At 36.7% G+C, this 12,795-nt stretch overlaps 1 protein-coding gene across 3 annotated transcripts in view; it reads left to right on the plus strand.

The window, feature by feature from the left end:
- DLGAP1 (DLG associated protein 1) overlaps window positions 1-12,795 on the plus strand; it is a 225,454-nt gene that overhangs the window by 98,450 nt on the left and 114,209 nt on the right. For 2 of the 3 annotated variants that reach the window (XM_042870219.1, XM_042870218.1), the window contains exons 1-2: window positions 5,875-5,925; window positions 11,130-11,344. In XM_042870219.1, the coding sequence (XP_042726153.1) occupies window positions 5,875-5,925; window positions 11,130-11,344 (266 nt within the window). Of the gene's footprint in view, window positions 1-5,874; window positions 5,926-11,129; window positions 11,345-12,795 lie in introns of those variants that run through there. The other variant, XM_042870217.1, reaches the window with a different exon arrangement.

The raw sequence follows: 12,795 nt of genomic DNA on the forward strand, positions 1-12,795 counted from the left end.
GAAAAGACATGGAAATAACAATTATCTCACTTAGTGTGATATTTTCCACAAAGCCATTCTGTGATAGGCGCTGGCAGTTGCTCATGTTACAGATGGGCTTATTTCTCATAACTTGGAATTTGGACCGTGTGCAGCATCCTCCTGCATCGCAGCCTTCCCTTACCCCAGCAGGCTCTGCTCCCATCTTGCTTTTGAAGTGCAGTGTCCAGCCTCTGAGTTTGAGGGGAAGGAGCAACCAGGGAGGCTTGGCTCCAGTCTGTGCCTTTGTGATTTCAGAAAGGGATACTGGCTCATGGGATGGTTTAAAGATGTTCACACAAATTTTTCTTCTCAGTGAAGTTTAAGTGTTGGAATACTTTTTCTCTCTTCTCTCTATTTCTCCTTTCAAGAATGAGGAGCTATACAGTAGAAAGATGAGATCCTTTACTGAGCTACTTTTTAATTCAGGAAAAGTGTTTTTATTTAATAGAGGTTGGACTGATTTGAAGTAAGGTGAGAAGGAACTCTTTTTTCTCTTAGTTATTATTCAAAACTGTTTTCCTAACTTGAGATAATAATATACAAAGCAGTGGACAGCTTCCACTTTTCTAGTAGCTTCTCATTTGTAATAACTAAGATTAAGCAATAGAAGACAAAATATAACAGTCATCTTTTTCTGCAAACAATAGAGTCTAAATGCACTAGTAGATATTTTTGACACTTTTGTTTCGCTATGAATTGATGATTATTGAAGTATTGAAGTAAGAGTATCAAATACATGGCATAGTTTGTCTCTAATTATAATTTTGCTATTCATTATGCCCTGTGATTGCAGCTCCCTCTGTCCTTGATCCATTTGTTAAGAGGTGGAGAAGAATTCAAAGGATTATATTTTTCTTATTATTCCTCTTTTCTTCCAATGTGAGTCAGTCATGTGTTTTCTTTTGACCCCCTTTGATGAGACTGAAGTGAGTTCTGTCAGATATTCAGGGCTGAGGAAGGACGTTTACTTCTGAAAGCTGAAGTGCAGTAGGTGGGGACGACTGTGCTATCATCTGAGCCCTGCATTTGCATCAAAATCCTTTGGTGGGAGACTATGGGAAATACTATAAAAACTGTAAGCCAACTTTCTGGATGTGATAAGCATTTCCTGGTTTTTCAAAGACTGGATCTGGTGGCGGACGATTCTGGTTGGTACAGTGCTCAATTTCCTATGAGAAGATTGATGGTAATAGGCAGGATGTCCCGTAGTGTTAAGAAACCCAAATAGTTAAAGTTACTTGCTTTCTAGTCTTAGAAAAGGCAATTCCATTGTTTCTTAGGAGACAGTGCTTGTACTGAGTCTCTTTCTGCTGTCTGTGTCCATGGGTCGCCAAATATACGGTATGACCTCATCGTAAATCGGGACACTAATAAGGATCAGGATCTGTCATAGTATTTGTTCATGTGGCATGTTTAAATTGCAGTGTTCGTCCTTGAGACACAGAAGTTCGTTAGGTCTGTTATCTGTGAAAGTCAATCTGCATTTTCATCTGTTCTCTACTTTTGCTTCATTTGTGTTGTCTGCATTTCTGTCACCACTATCATATTCAAATTAATCTTTCAGTATATCCTTGCGTATATGTGGAAGTTGTGTTTTAATGTCCACTAATGATGATTTTCCATTTTTCATGCATCTGAAGACCTGTGTTTTTCTCTCTTAATCTGCAATGAATTAAAAATTTTCTGTGATTCCTCCTGCAATTTACCAGTTGGATTTAAAAAGTATATCAGGTGAAAGTTTTTATGATGATTTTATTCAACTCATATAGTACATAGTTTTTGCAATAAAGTGAGCGAAACAATTTAAACAAGCAATTTTGAAATAAAATGCCGCATGTTATAACATAGTCTAGGGCATGTACCAGGTAAAGGAATAATAAACATATAGGAATTGTTAAATGGCTGTGATTTTTAAACAAATTACTAACTAGCTACATTAAAACTGGAAAAAAAAAAAAAAAAAAAAAAAAGTATTGTTCACACAAAGCTAATTTATTTCCCTTTGAAAAATGCTAAGGGATGGTAAGCATGACTAATGAATAAAGTTACGGAATTTGGGGGCACTTGGAGGTTATAAATAAAGGGGAAAAATTGCTTATTTTTTAAAAAATACTTTAATAAAAATAATTCCAATAAACATATTGGTTTTAGCCTACCTGCAAATGTTGCTAAGATGCCTTTACTATACTGATAGATAAAGTAAGGAGAATGTTTCAGTACAGCTATCTTCTTCATCCTCACAGTGCATGAATTTGCCTTTCCAAAAAAGTGTCAGCTGAAAGAATGGAGAGAATAATATTGCTGTATATTTAACCTTAAATACTGCTGTGTTCTCATTCAGTTAATTAAAATCTGGACTGACCTTTGGCTTCTGAGTAATGCAGTAATGGAGGCCATCTAAGTGCTAAGAGAGCACAATGTCAGTACATCACTTGTAGCTGTGATTTTATCTGCCCATGCTTCTTAGGTTGTCATTTTCTATCCCTTGGTTTTATCCTCATCCTGTAACTTCTTTATATTGAATATACTGGCACTAATGTTATTTTTTCCAGATTAACTTGAAGAATGATTCTCAGTTCATCCTGTTAGCGTTCTTATGTTCTCTTAGCTCATTCACCAAAGAAAATAATTCAGTCCCTTTTTTATATTGTTGGCATACACTATAGAGGATTTAACATACTTGGGTGACACCATGTTATATATACTGTTATTATAGAAAATATTTGAAAGCCACAGTTTCAGCTAAGTGAGCACTTGTTATCTATTTCAGTTCCTCATGGTATAAACATAGATAAGATTTGATTCAGTCATTGATTTGACTTCTTGTAGTACAAAATATCTGAAGTGTTCTAATCTGATTATTTTCATTACTGGAAGAAAAAAAAAGATAAAAAGAAAATAAAAATGTTTACAAAAACCTTCAAGACAAATCCAGTCAAGCAAAGAGGATCATTTCAATCTACATCTGAATTCAAAATTCCTAACGTTTCCTGCAGGGACTTGCAGAGTGGGTGGGAAAAAAAGCACTGAGCGGTGACATGCCTGCCTTATTCAGTGTGAAATAATAAGGCATATTTCTTCTACATATAGTTGTTGAATTTGTTTATTCTTTTCAAGAGTGGAATTTGTAGCACAGATCTTGAGTGGGGAATGCCACCATGTCAGGAGGGTGGTTTGAGGTATGGCCAGCTGGCCATGGTTTCTGTTCTGCTCAGCAAAGACTCCTGCACTGTATCTGTTGTCCAGCTAAGCTTCTATCTAGTAGTGAATTAAAAAATGTGAACATGAATCTGTTGTACGCTGTTTCTACTTTCATGCACATACTCTGGGTTTAGGCAATTGACTGTTTTGTTTGGGTGGAGGGCAAAGTGATTTTATGACTTAAAATTGTAGAATCATAGAACTGTTTGAATTGAAAGGGACCCTCAAAGGCCATTTAGTCCAACTTTCCTACAGTGAATAAGGACACCCACAGTTAGATCAGGTTGCTCAGAGCTCTGTCCAGCCCCACCTTGTGTGACTCCTGGGACAGGGCATCCACACCTCTGTGGGCAACCTCTTCCAGTGCCTCAGCACCTTTATTGTAAAAAAAACTTCTTCCATGTATTCTATCTAAATCTTCACTCTTTTAGTTTGAAGCCATTTCCTCTTGTCCTATCACAGTGACTTCTGAGAGATACATATACTTGTCTTACCAAAGGCTAAGCAATATGCAGTGTGTATAAGACAGTGTGAGAGCTTTGATAGCTCAGGGCATCCAGAGACAGTCTTTAAATTGTTGCTGAATATTTCATGCGAATAAATTTCTGTCTAATTTTGCCTTAATGACATAACCTCAACCTGTTTATGATTTTTTGAGGGGAAATCTAGATATCTTGAACTCTATCAATTCACTTCCCATCAGATATGAGTCAAGGCCATGACATTGATTCAGTATCCACTGAGACTGTGTTGCAGAGCAGAGGTGAGAGTTTGGTGTTATTTAGAAGATGTACTATTAAGACCTGAAACCAGTAATATTTCCCTAGAACTGATCAACAGCTTCTTAGCCAAATATATTTCATTGCAGTAATACAAAAGAAAACACCGTGGAAGTTTCAGTGAAGTATGGCCTCTGTATACTAATATGGGACAGAAGCTAATAGTCAGCTGATGATGGTAGGTTAACTGCATTACTTACAGTTGTTGCTTGTGAGAGCATAATGTTAGCAAAGCATCAGAGATGTTCCAAATCTAGTCAAGCAACAGAAACAGCAGCAGGGCTTTTTCTCTCAAAACACTCTCTTTATCACATCTGTTTCTCTTTCAAGGATTCAGATTCAGCAACACGTTCTTCCATCTATGAGCAAATTTCTTTGCCAGGTGATAGTGGGCTTGTAATCATATGTTGCAAAAGAAAGGTAAAATTTCATCTCATTTAACAAATTTTTTTTTTTTTATGCAAGCTAGTCAGTGTATGCAGATGCTGAAGTGACTGGAAAGAGAAGTGATTCATCCTAAAGAAGGTGTCTAGTGATGAAAGAACAGTTCTCCATTCTAGTCATGAAAAGTGTCCCTTCAAAGACTGAAATTAATGTTAGCAGTCATTCTGCAGGTTCCTGCTGTCCTTGGGAGAGGAGGAATACTTCATTATAGCTAACTGCCCTGAAAGGGCTGCTGGAAGCTGCAACTGAAAGCTTCAGGGGTTTTGAGAAAGATGAAGTATGAGTATCACTGAAGTAGTTTTAATTCAGAACCTAATCTCAGTCTGTATGAACTTCAGTTTCCCTTAGGTAATAGAGTCTATAGCTGTTGTTTGGCTTTCTTTCTGCAGAATATGTTTGAGGGAGGCAAACTTGGAAAGTCCTTGGCTGTAGTCAGAGTGTCCAAGTGGCTCTCTTTCCTGTTGATTGGATTTTTACATGTAAAACAGGAGGAGAAAATTAATTTTGGAGTCCAGTTGTGGTTGTTTTGTGCGGGAGACACATTTCTTTTCATAAGACAGGCTGTGAATCAGATTATCAAGCTAGAATACAGAAAGCTTTTGATTAATGAAAATTATAGACTGTAAAAACAACTGGAGTTTTTCTGTAAGGATTCATACTGAACTTTTCAAATTAACATTAAAGGAACTAAGATTGCAATTCTTCACAGTGCTCATCCAGGTTTGATGCAAATTGAGGGCACTCAAAACTGAGGAAATAATGTTCTATTGAAGACAGGCCATTAATATTGTTCATACAAGACTAAATTAAATGAATTTATAATTTATAATAATTTAGAACTCTACTGCTGAAATCATACAAACTAAATCAAGAGCTGCTGCAGATACTGAAAATATTAAATTTATCCTAAATGGAAGCATCCTTCCTGTCTTCCTTTTGGAAATGTCTTGAAACTTGGTGAGCACATATTGTTATTTAAGGCTTGCAAGACTTCCTTTTTATTTTGTGTACTTCAGTTATTTTTAATGCATGCACATTGATAGACTGAAATACTGCTTACCTTTATTGGTCTGATTAATTCCATGAATGCTAGGAATAGGCTTAGTAAGAGGAAGATGGCAATTGAAACTTCCATAATAAGGCACAGAAGAGGCATAATAACAGCTAAGGAAACCAAATTGCATGAGTTTGAAAATCTGCACTGAACAGTCATTAAGCATTGTTCTTTAGTCGTGTGATTTCATTTCATTAAGTATTTGCATACTAATAGAAAGCTAAAGTTACAAGTCTACTGCTGTGAGTGATTGTTAGCCACTCCCTTCCAGTCCTTGTGTTTACTTCTGTAGTCATCCCCATTGCTTTGGCATAGCACAGGGAGAAGCCTTAATGTTTTCAGCTGCAATAAACCAAATCAAACTGCAAATCAATAATGAACTTAATTTGCTATAGAGACAGTCTCTTTGCTATTTCATCCAATAAGGTAAGCTAATATCAATTCTGGGGGAAGAAGGGGGGAAAGGAAACTAGGTATTCTAATTCTTATTCTTTAGAGCTTGAATATAACATGTTTTCTTTATCTTTGTCCTTGCATGGTAGGTTTATTTCACATACCGCCAAGTGCGAGCTTCTGCAATGAATGTCCGAAAACTGTGGAGCCCCTATACCTATTTGCTTAGTTTCTTTATTCAGGGACTTAGATTAGCTATTAGGGAAAAAAAAATAAAATAAAATAAAATAAAAAGCTTAAAGAAATTGGTCAGTGATTTCAACTGGGACAGAGTTGATTTTTCACTCTAGTCTGGCTAATGACGAAGTATGACCACTTCCAGAGGACCATAAATTCAGTTAAACAGCAGGACAGATAACCAGTACACTGAATGAGGCTGAATCCAGGTTTGCTGGATTCATGAGATTTGCTGATGGCAGCATGTTATCTGCATACTCTTCTGTTTACAAAACTTGTATGTCATTCAATTAAAAGAATATATAGTCCAACTCAGTCTTCATATTTGTAACAACCATTTTATTTCAAAGTGCCTATTAAAGAACTGAAGTCATAATTTTCAGTAGGTTGTCTGGCTCAGTGGCTATTGCTGTATATTTTGTGTGTATTTCAAGTAATACGTGTTTTCTGTTTCACTGGGCTGTTTTGTATAATTAAAGCACACTCTTGATTTTTAGATTTGTAAAGAACTGTATATGATCTTAAAGACCAGAATGAAATGTTTCCAAGATCTTTTTTACTTCAATAGTGTGAATAATAATAGTTCTATTTTAATAAAAAACAATGATGTTCATTGTTAGATCTGAGTTTAGTTCTTTCCCCTTTTTCATAAGAGTAGAAACAATCATACAAGTGAGTTCTGTTTGATATTCTGCTACTGAAAAAATGAGATTGCCAAGGTAATTGGATAACACAATTTTCTTAAAAGCATGAAACAGCTTTATCTCAGGTGTGTCAATCTTAATGCCATTAATCTTCTGAGGCAGCTGTTACCATGCATATGCACTTGCATGCAGCATAGTATGTGACCTTGCAAGATAGAATTGTGGCCATTCAAATGAAGTAAGAGCCTGTGGGAAAATCTCAGCAAACCTCCTGAGTGAAAAAAATGAAAAGGAGGTTGACATGAGTAATTCCCCCAGTGTTTTTCTAGCTCAGCAGAAGGAAACGTGCTATGTTTAGTACCTACATACTGAAACTGAATGCAAGAAATAGTATGATCAATTATTTTTCTTAATTAGTATTTTAAAGAGGGTTTTATGTTTTTCTTCTTTCCCATAATGCAAATGCTTTACTGTTGACAGTAAATTACATTGCCTACTGTAAGCTGCTACAGCCATTCATATTGCCACCAATGAAAGCAGCTCTGAAAATCAGGTCAGTTCTGTCATCAAGTATTGCTCAAGGTATTTGTACGTAGACACAAATATAAAAACATTTGCGTTATTTTATGTCTCTATTTTCTAAACAGAGAAATAACTATATTAAGAAATGCTGAGCTTTAAGGATTGTTTGTGCTACGCAAGAACTACGCAGATAGTGCTTTAATATCCTTTCATACAAAGCACAGTCGAGGCAAAGATCAACTACTTGTAAAACTTGCATTTCTTTACCTTGCAAGTGCTCTCATACAGTTACACGATGGCTCACTGTTTCCTCCTAATCCATCTTCTGAAATCAGGGTTTCCAGCTCTTGTGAAACTGAAATAAAAGAGGAATTGGGTCCACATTTCTTTCCCTATTATTTCTTTAAATAGTGAAACCTTATCAGGGGAAAAAGAAAATAAACAAGAAATGCTGAACCTTAAATATCCTCATATCTGCAATAACACTGGGTGAACTGTTTAACTGACATAGCAGGCCCCCTCATTCCCTCCACATTTGGAATCAAGTTTCCATTACTGTGCTTTGCTGCACCTTTAAAAGGCAAAAGAGCTACTGAAATGATAGTGTGCTGTTATTTATAAGCTGCCCTACTTCCCTGAGCAAGCAGAGCTTGAACTGGAGACTTCCTCCTGATCATCTCATACAATTTGTGCAGCTAGGGGCTTTAAAGCTCATCCCAGGGCACTTCTATCTATCTGCAGTGTGTGCATGTGTAAATTTTTGTGGCAAATTCATTGCAAACAGCTTTCAAAACATGGCCTGTTGTATCTAAATCCTTTTGAGAAGCTTTGGGATTAAAAGTAATGTACTTTTCTATGGGATTATTGATAACAGAATTTAGGAATTTCAGAGTTATCGTGCCCACAGAAGCTATATCTCCTCAGTACTGCAGCTATAAACTACAGCACTAAATTTATTTGGTTGTCTATAATGTAATACAGCTACAAGTGTTCACCTTGCCTGAATTACGGGCGCTGTATGAGCACTATAACTTTACTTCCTCTGGCTTTTGCTCAGTTAAGGACACCAATCCTGCTGTCATACTAACACGTTTTATTTGCCAGCTAAAGACACTGATTCAAAATTTCTTTTAATGAGAAATATCACAAATCTTTAACTAAAGCATAATGAATAAAACATTAAACAGATAGAAGTACGTGTCCTCTGAGCAGTCATGGATTCTCCATTATGCTCTTACTTGGCCATGAAATACCTTCCTGAAAAGTGACTGGATTTCAAATCCTGAGTGAAGGCCAATCATTTCATCAAAATGTCAGCGAAGCTTGGTTTTTCTTTCTTAACTCATTTCTTGTATGAGTGACTTGAAAAGCCAAGGCTGACAAGCAGGAGCTGTAGGCTCCTAAGTGTACATGGGGGCTGTTACAAATAAAGATTGAAGTTCTTTGTATACTCATGCTGAGGCCTAGAACTAATGCAAGAATCAGTGCTAGAGGAGGAGTGCAAAATGTTCCACGCTCTTGTATGTCAATAATCAAAACCACTACCAAGTACTATATTCATTTGCACATTGCAAAGATGAGCACATCAAACAAGGGTATCATCAGCTTTCCTGATCTGAGGCCTAGACGTAAACTCAGAAGTCCTAGAGGTAAAATACTGCATATGTCTTTTTACCTAAAAAGGAAATTTATCAAGGCTGTATATTCAGTCCTCCAATGTGTTCTGAAAACACTTTGTGCTCTCAGTCTGTAGACTTTAGAGTTTTCAGTCTTCTCTTAACTAGAAGGATATTTTAGATGTTCTGAAGTGTATTTATTCAATTATTTCCTATAAATACAGAACTCTGTATACATTTGCTCAGTAAGAAATGAACTTGACTGAACATATATTCTTGCCTTACAGAACATATATTCTTGAAGACCATGGAAGACCGTGGAAATATATTTGGGGAGGGAGAGGGGGGGAAGGGGAGGATATGGGAGAGAAGAGAGGAAAGAAATCTATAGAAGGAACAAAAAGGGAAAAAATAGTAACAAACTGCATGTTGCTGGAACGTAAGAATGTAAATGCTTCACAGAAGTAGTGTTTCCAGAATAATTAACTAAATGGTATTTGAGGGGAAAAAAAAAGAGGCATTTTGGTTTAAAAAAAGTACAAGGAAAATATCTGGTTAAATAAAAATAGGAGTAGTTGAGAAGTCTGAGTCCTGAAACAGAACACAGAATCATTGTTGATAAAGATATGTTGATAAACATATAAACTAGATTACACTTTCAGGATTAAATCTTGAGGAATCAAGGGAAAAAGTTAGATATTCAAGTGAGTTTAGCAGGGCCAGCCGTGACCAAGAGAGATGTGGGAGAAAAGAAGAGGGCTTGGGCTGAGCCCGAGGAAAGAATTCTGGAGGTTCTGGAAAGCTGTAAAACCTGATATCAGCAGCAGAAAACAGCCAACAAAGGAAGAATTTTGGTGAGGTCTTGAGCTTGTCATCAGACGGGAACAAAGCAATGGTGTAGCTTATTTGGTCAATTATAATCATTAATAAGCCCATGAATACTTAGAGCCATCCTTTTTTTGTTGTTGTTGTTTACAGAGTTTTTTTGGATTATAGTTTGTGTGAGAACAGTTTGAATTTGATGCCATAAAATATGACCTACATTGCCAGTAAAATGTGAAAGTAATTACAGCCTCTGGATTTATGTTTGCATTGGGTATCAACAACCAAGCTGTTAGCAAACAGTTCAGTATTCCAGTTATAAACATGCTGGTGTGTAAATGCTATGGCTGAAGTTTATGAAGCAATGGATACACAAGATATTCACTAGGAGTTAAATGTTGCTGCTCATAGAAAGGAAACATTTAGTGATTATCTTGGTAAGTGGTGGTATTTATAAACTGTAGGACAAATTTTAAAAACCCAGATTTGAGGTTGTTTAATATGGATTATCAGCAAAGTGGCAAACAAATGTAAAGTCATAACCAATATTATATAAATCAAACGTAAAATATATTTACCTAAGAAGTGCTTTTTCAGTTTCACCTTTTCTTTTTAAAAGGGTTCTGTGAAATAACTTCAGGACAAATTTTCAGGAGCCTTGCTCTAAAGTACGTTCTTTCTGCTGTTGCAGAAAAGGGAAAGGTGTTGGTCTGTGATGGTCAGAAGCCCCAAAAGCAATGGAAGGGAGAGGATAGGTGGGCAAGAGAACTGCGCTCTTGGGTTGTCCCCTGCTGTGTACCTAAATCTCGTGAACACACATTCCCAGTGTTTCAGATTTCCACAGCAAAGAATGGGCAATACAAACTTCAGATTAAGAGGAATATTGAATATAAGTAAAGAAAAGAATAGAGAGTTCTATGACTCAGATATTCAGGCTAAAGTAATTCAAAAAGAGGATCTGTACGCACTGATGAGGGTCTAGTTAATCTAATTATGCTATACAAGTGATAGTATTATAACTTCAGATTTGCAAACCTGATTTTGTGATTCTTGAGACATAGTGACTTTAAGTGCGTCTTGAACCAAAAATCAGTGTGGCATGTTTGGATTCACATCTGAAAAGACTGCAATTTAAATTCATATTTCATCTTTTTGTGCCTCGTCAAGAATACCCTGATCTAGTTTGTAAATCCTTTGAATGAAAATGGTAGTTGCCGAAGAAAAATAGGGATCCTCCACTGCAAATGGCATTCCTCATTTAAGTGGGACTGAAGATGGGCCACTGCCCATGTGAATTTTTGTAATGTTTCCATGGCATCTTAGCATGATCAAATTGTGCTGTGAAACCGCATCGCAGAGAAGTATATTAATAAAAGTATTGGGTTTGTAACTGCAGGTTCCTCAAGATGAATGGTCTGGATACACTCCACGAGGCAAAGATGATGAGATTCCCTGCCGGCGGATGCGTAGTGGCAGTTACATCAAAGCCATGGGGGATGATGACAGTGGAGACTCAGACACAAGTCCGAAGCCATCTCCAAAGATTGCTGCACGGAGAGAGAGCTATCTCAAGGCCACCCAGCCATCCCTTACAGAGCTCACCACCCTCAAGTAAGTCAATCTTTTTCTACATCATTTAAAACTCTTCAGTAAGACCTATATTGTCTGCTCATCTTTGACTCTGCTATTCACTTTTGGACACCAGTTAAGGAAAAAATGTGATCATAATTACTTTTGGTTTGAGGGTAGACTTGGCCATGTATTTCAGTGTTATTTTGCAAAGGGACCCAACTGCCTGCACTTTGACTTTGCAAAGTATTTCAGCCTGTTAGTGCTAACTGAAGATGCTCAAGTGTTTACAACAGATCTGTTCTTTGAACACGTTGCTGAATTACAGCTTACACCTGCAGAAGCTTTATGTAACTGTGTGTTTATATATACTCTACATGAATACCACATGTAAAATTAGCTCAAAGCTAGTCTTTGCAACTCATCAGAGGGTATCTGACAGTTAATTAAAAAGAACAATGGCTTTCTGAAAATAGATAAATCCGTAGTTTCCACTCTTCAGTCCATTTGGAATTGCACTGTTTATTTGGTGGAAAAACATAAACAACACTGAAATGTCTTAAATTATTTATAAAAGCTTTAGTCAACATCAAAGAAGAATTTATGGGTTTTACGTCATGTTGTACTTTATGTCATTGAATCCTTTCAAAAGAATCCAAATTCTCATGAAAATTGCATGAATCGACAGTTTTGGTATTAGTGTTTTCTTTTAAATGATTCTAAAATGGAGAGCTACCCTAAAGCAATAAAATAAATTACATCCATTTTAAAAAAAAGTGTGGTTTTAAAGCAGCAATTGTTTCTGTCTGTCATCTGCAAAAATTTGCAGTGAATCATAGTTCACTGAACCAAAAATAACCTAATTTTAGTACAACATGCCTAAGGCTGTATCTTTAAAATGGAAACAAAAAGAGCTGTATCTCTTCTAGTATCCGTGATTACAGACAAAAGACTCCTTCTGTACTTCCCTCATTAATTTCCTCTCCTTCCTTGTTCTCCTCTACCCCATATTTTTTCCTAAATCTTATCTGAGTAAAAGATTGTAGAGGAAAACATTTGATCCTTATTAAGAATGTCAGTGATGAATAGACCAGAAGACCACGCCAAACTTATTCCAACTCCCTGCAGCAGCCTGCCTATTTCTGGGGAAGATGGTAATTGTCTGCTCTGTGTTTTTCACTAGTGTTGAGAGGAAAACGTGGTCTCATTTTCTGCAGGGATTTTCATGAACTTGCCAGAGGTTGCTCAAGGAATCCAGCAATTCCTCTCATCATCCAACAGACTTCATCGTACCATTTCCTGAGCCAAAATTGCCCCTCTGTGATTAGTTACAGCAGCCAGCACAGAGTCACCTAGAAAGGTGAATATAAACATTAGGTAGCACAAACTCCACAAAGCCTTGCTTTATACACAGAAATGCCATGAGGATTGGAGCTTACCCATCCTGAGACCGCAGAAAAATATGTTCCACAGTTCCTTATTATAGTACAATA

Source organism: Lagopus leucura, unplaced genomic scaffold, assembly GCF_019238085.1.
Source record: "Lagopus leucura isolate 7727_CA_CO unplaced genomic scaffold, USGS_WTPT01 Super-Scaffold_100002, whole genome shotgun sequence".
Taxonomy (NCBI): Eukaryota; Metazoa; Chordata; class Aves; order Galliformes; family Phasianidae; genus Lagopus; species Lagopus leucura.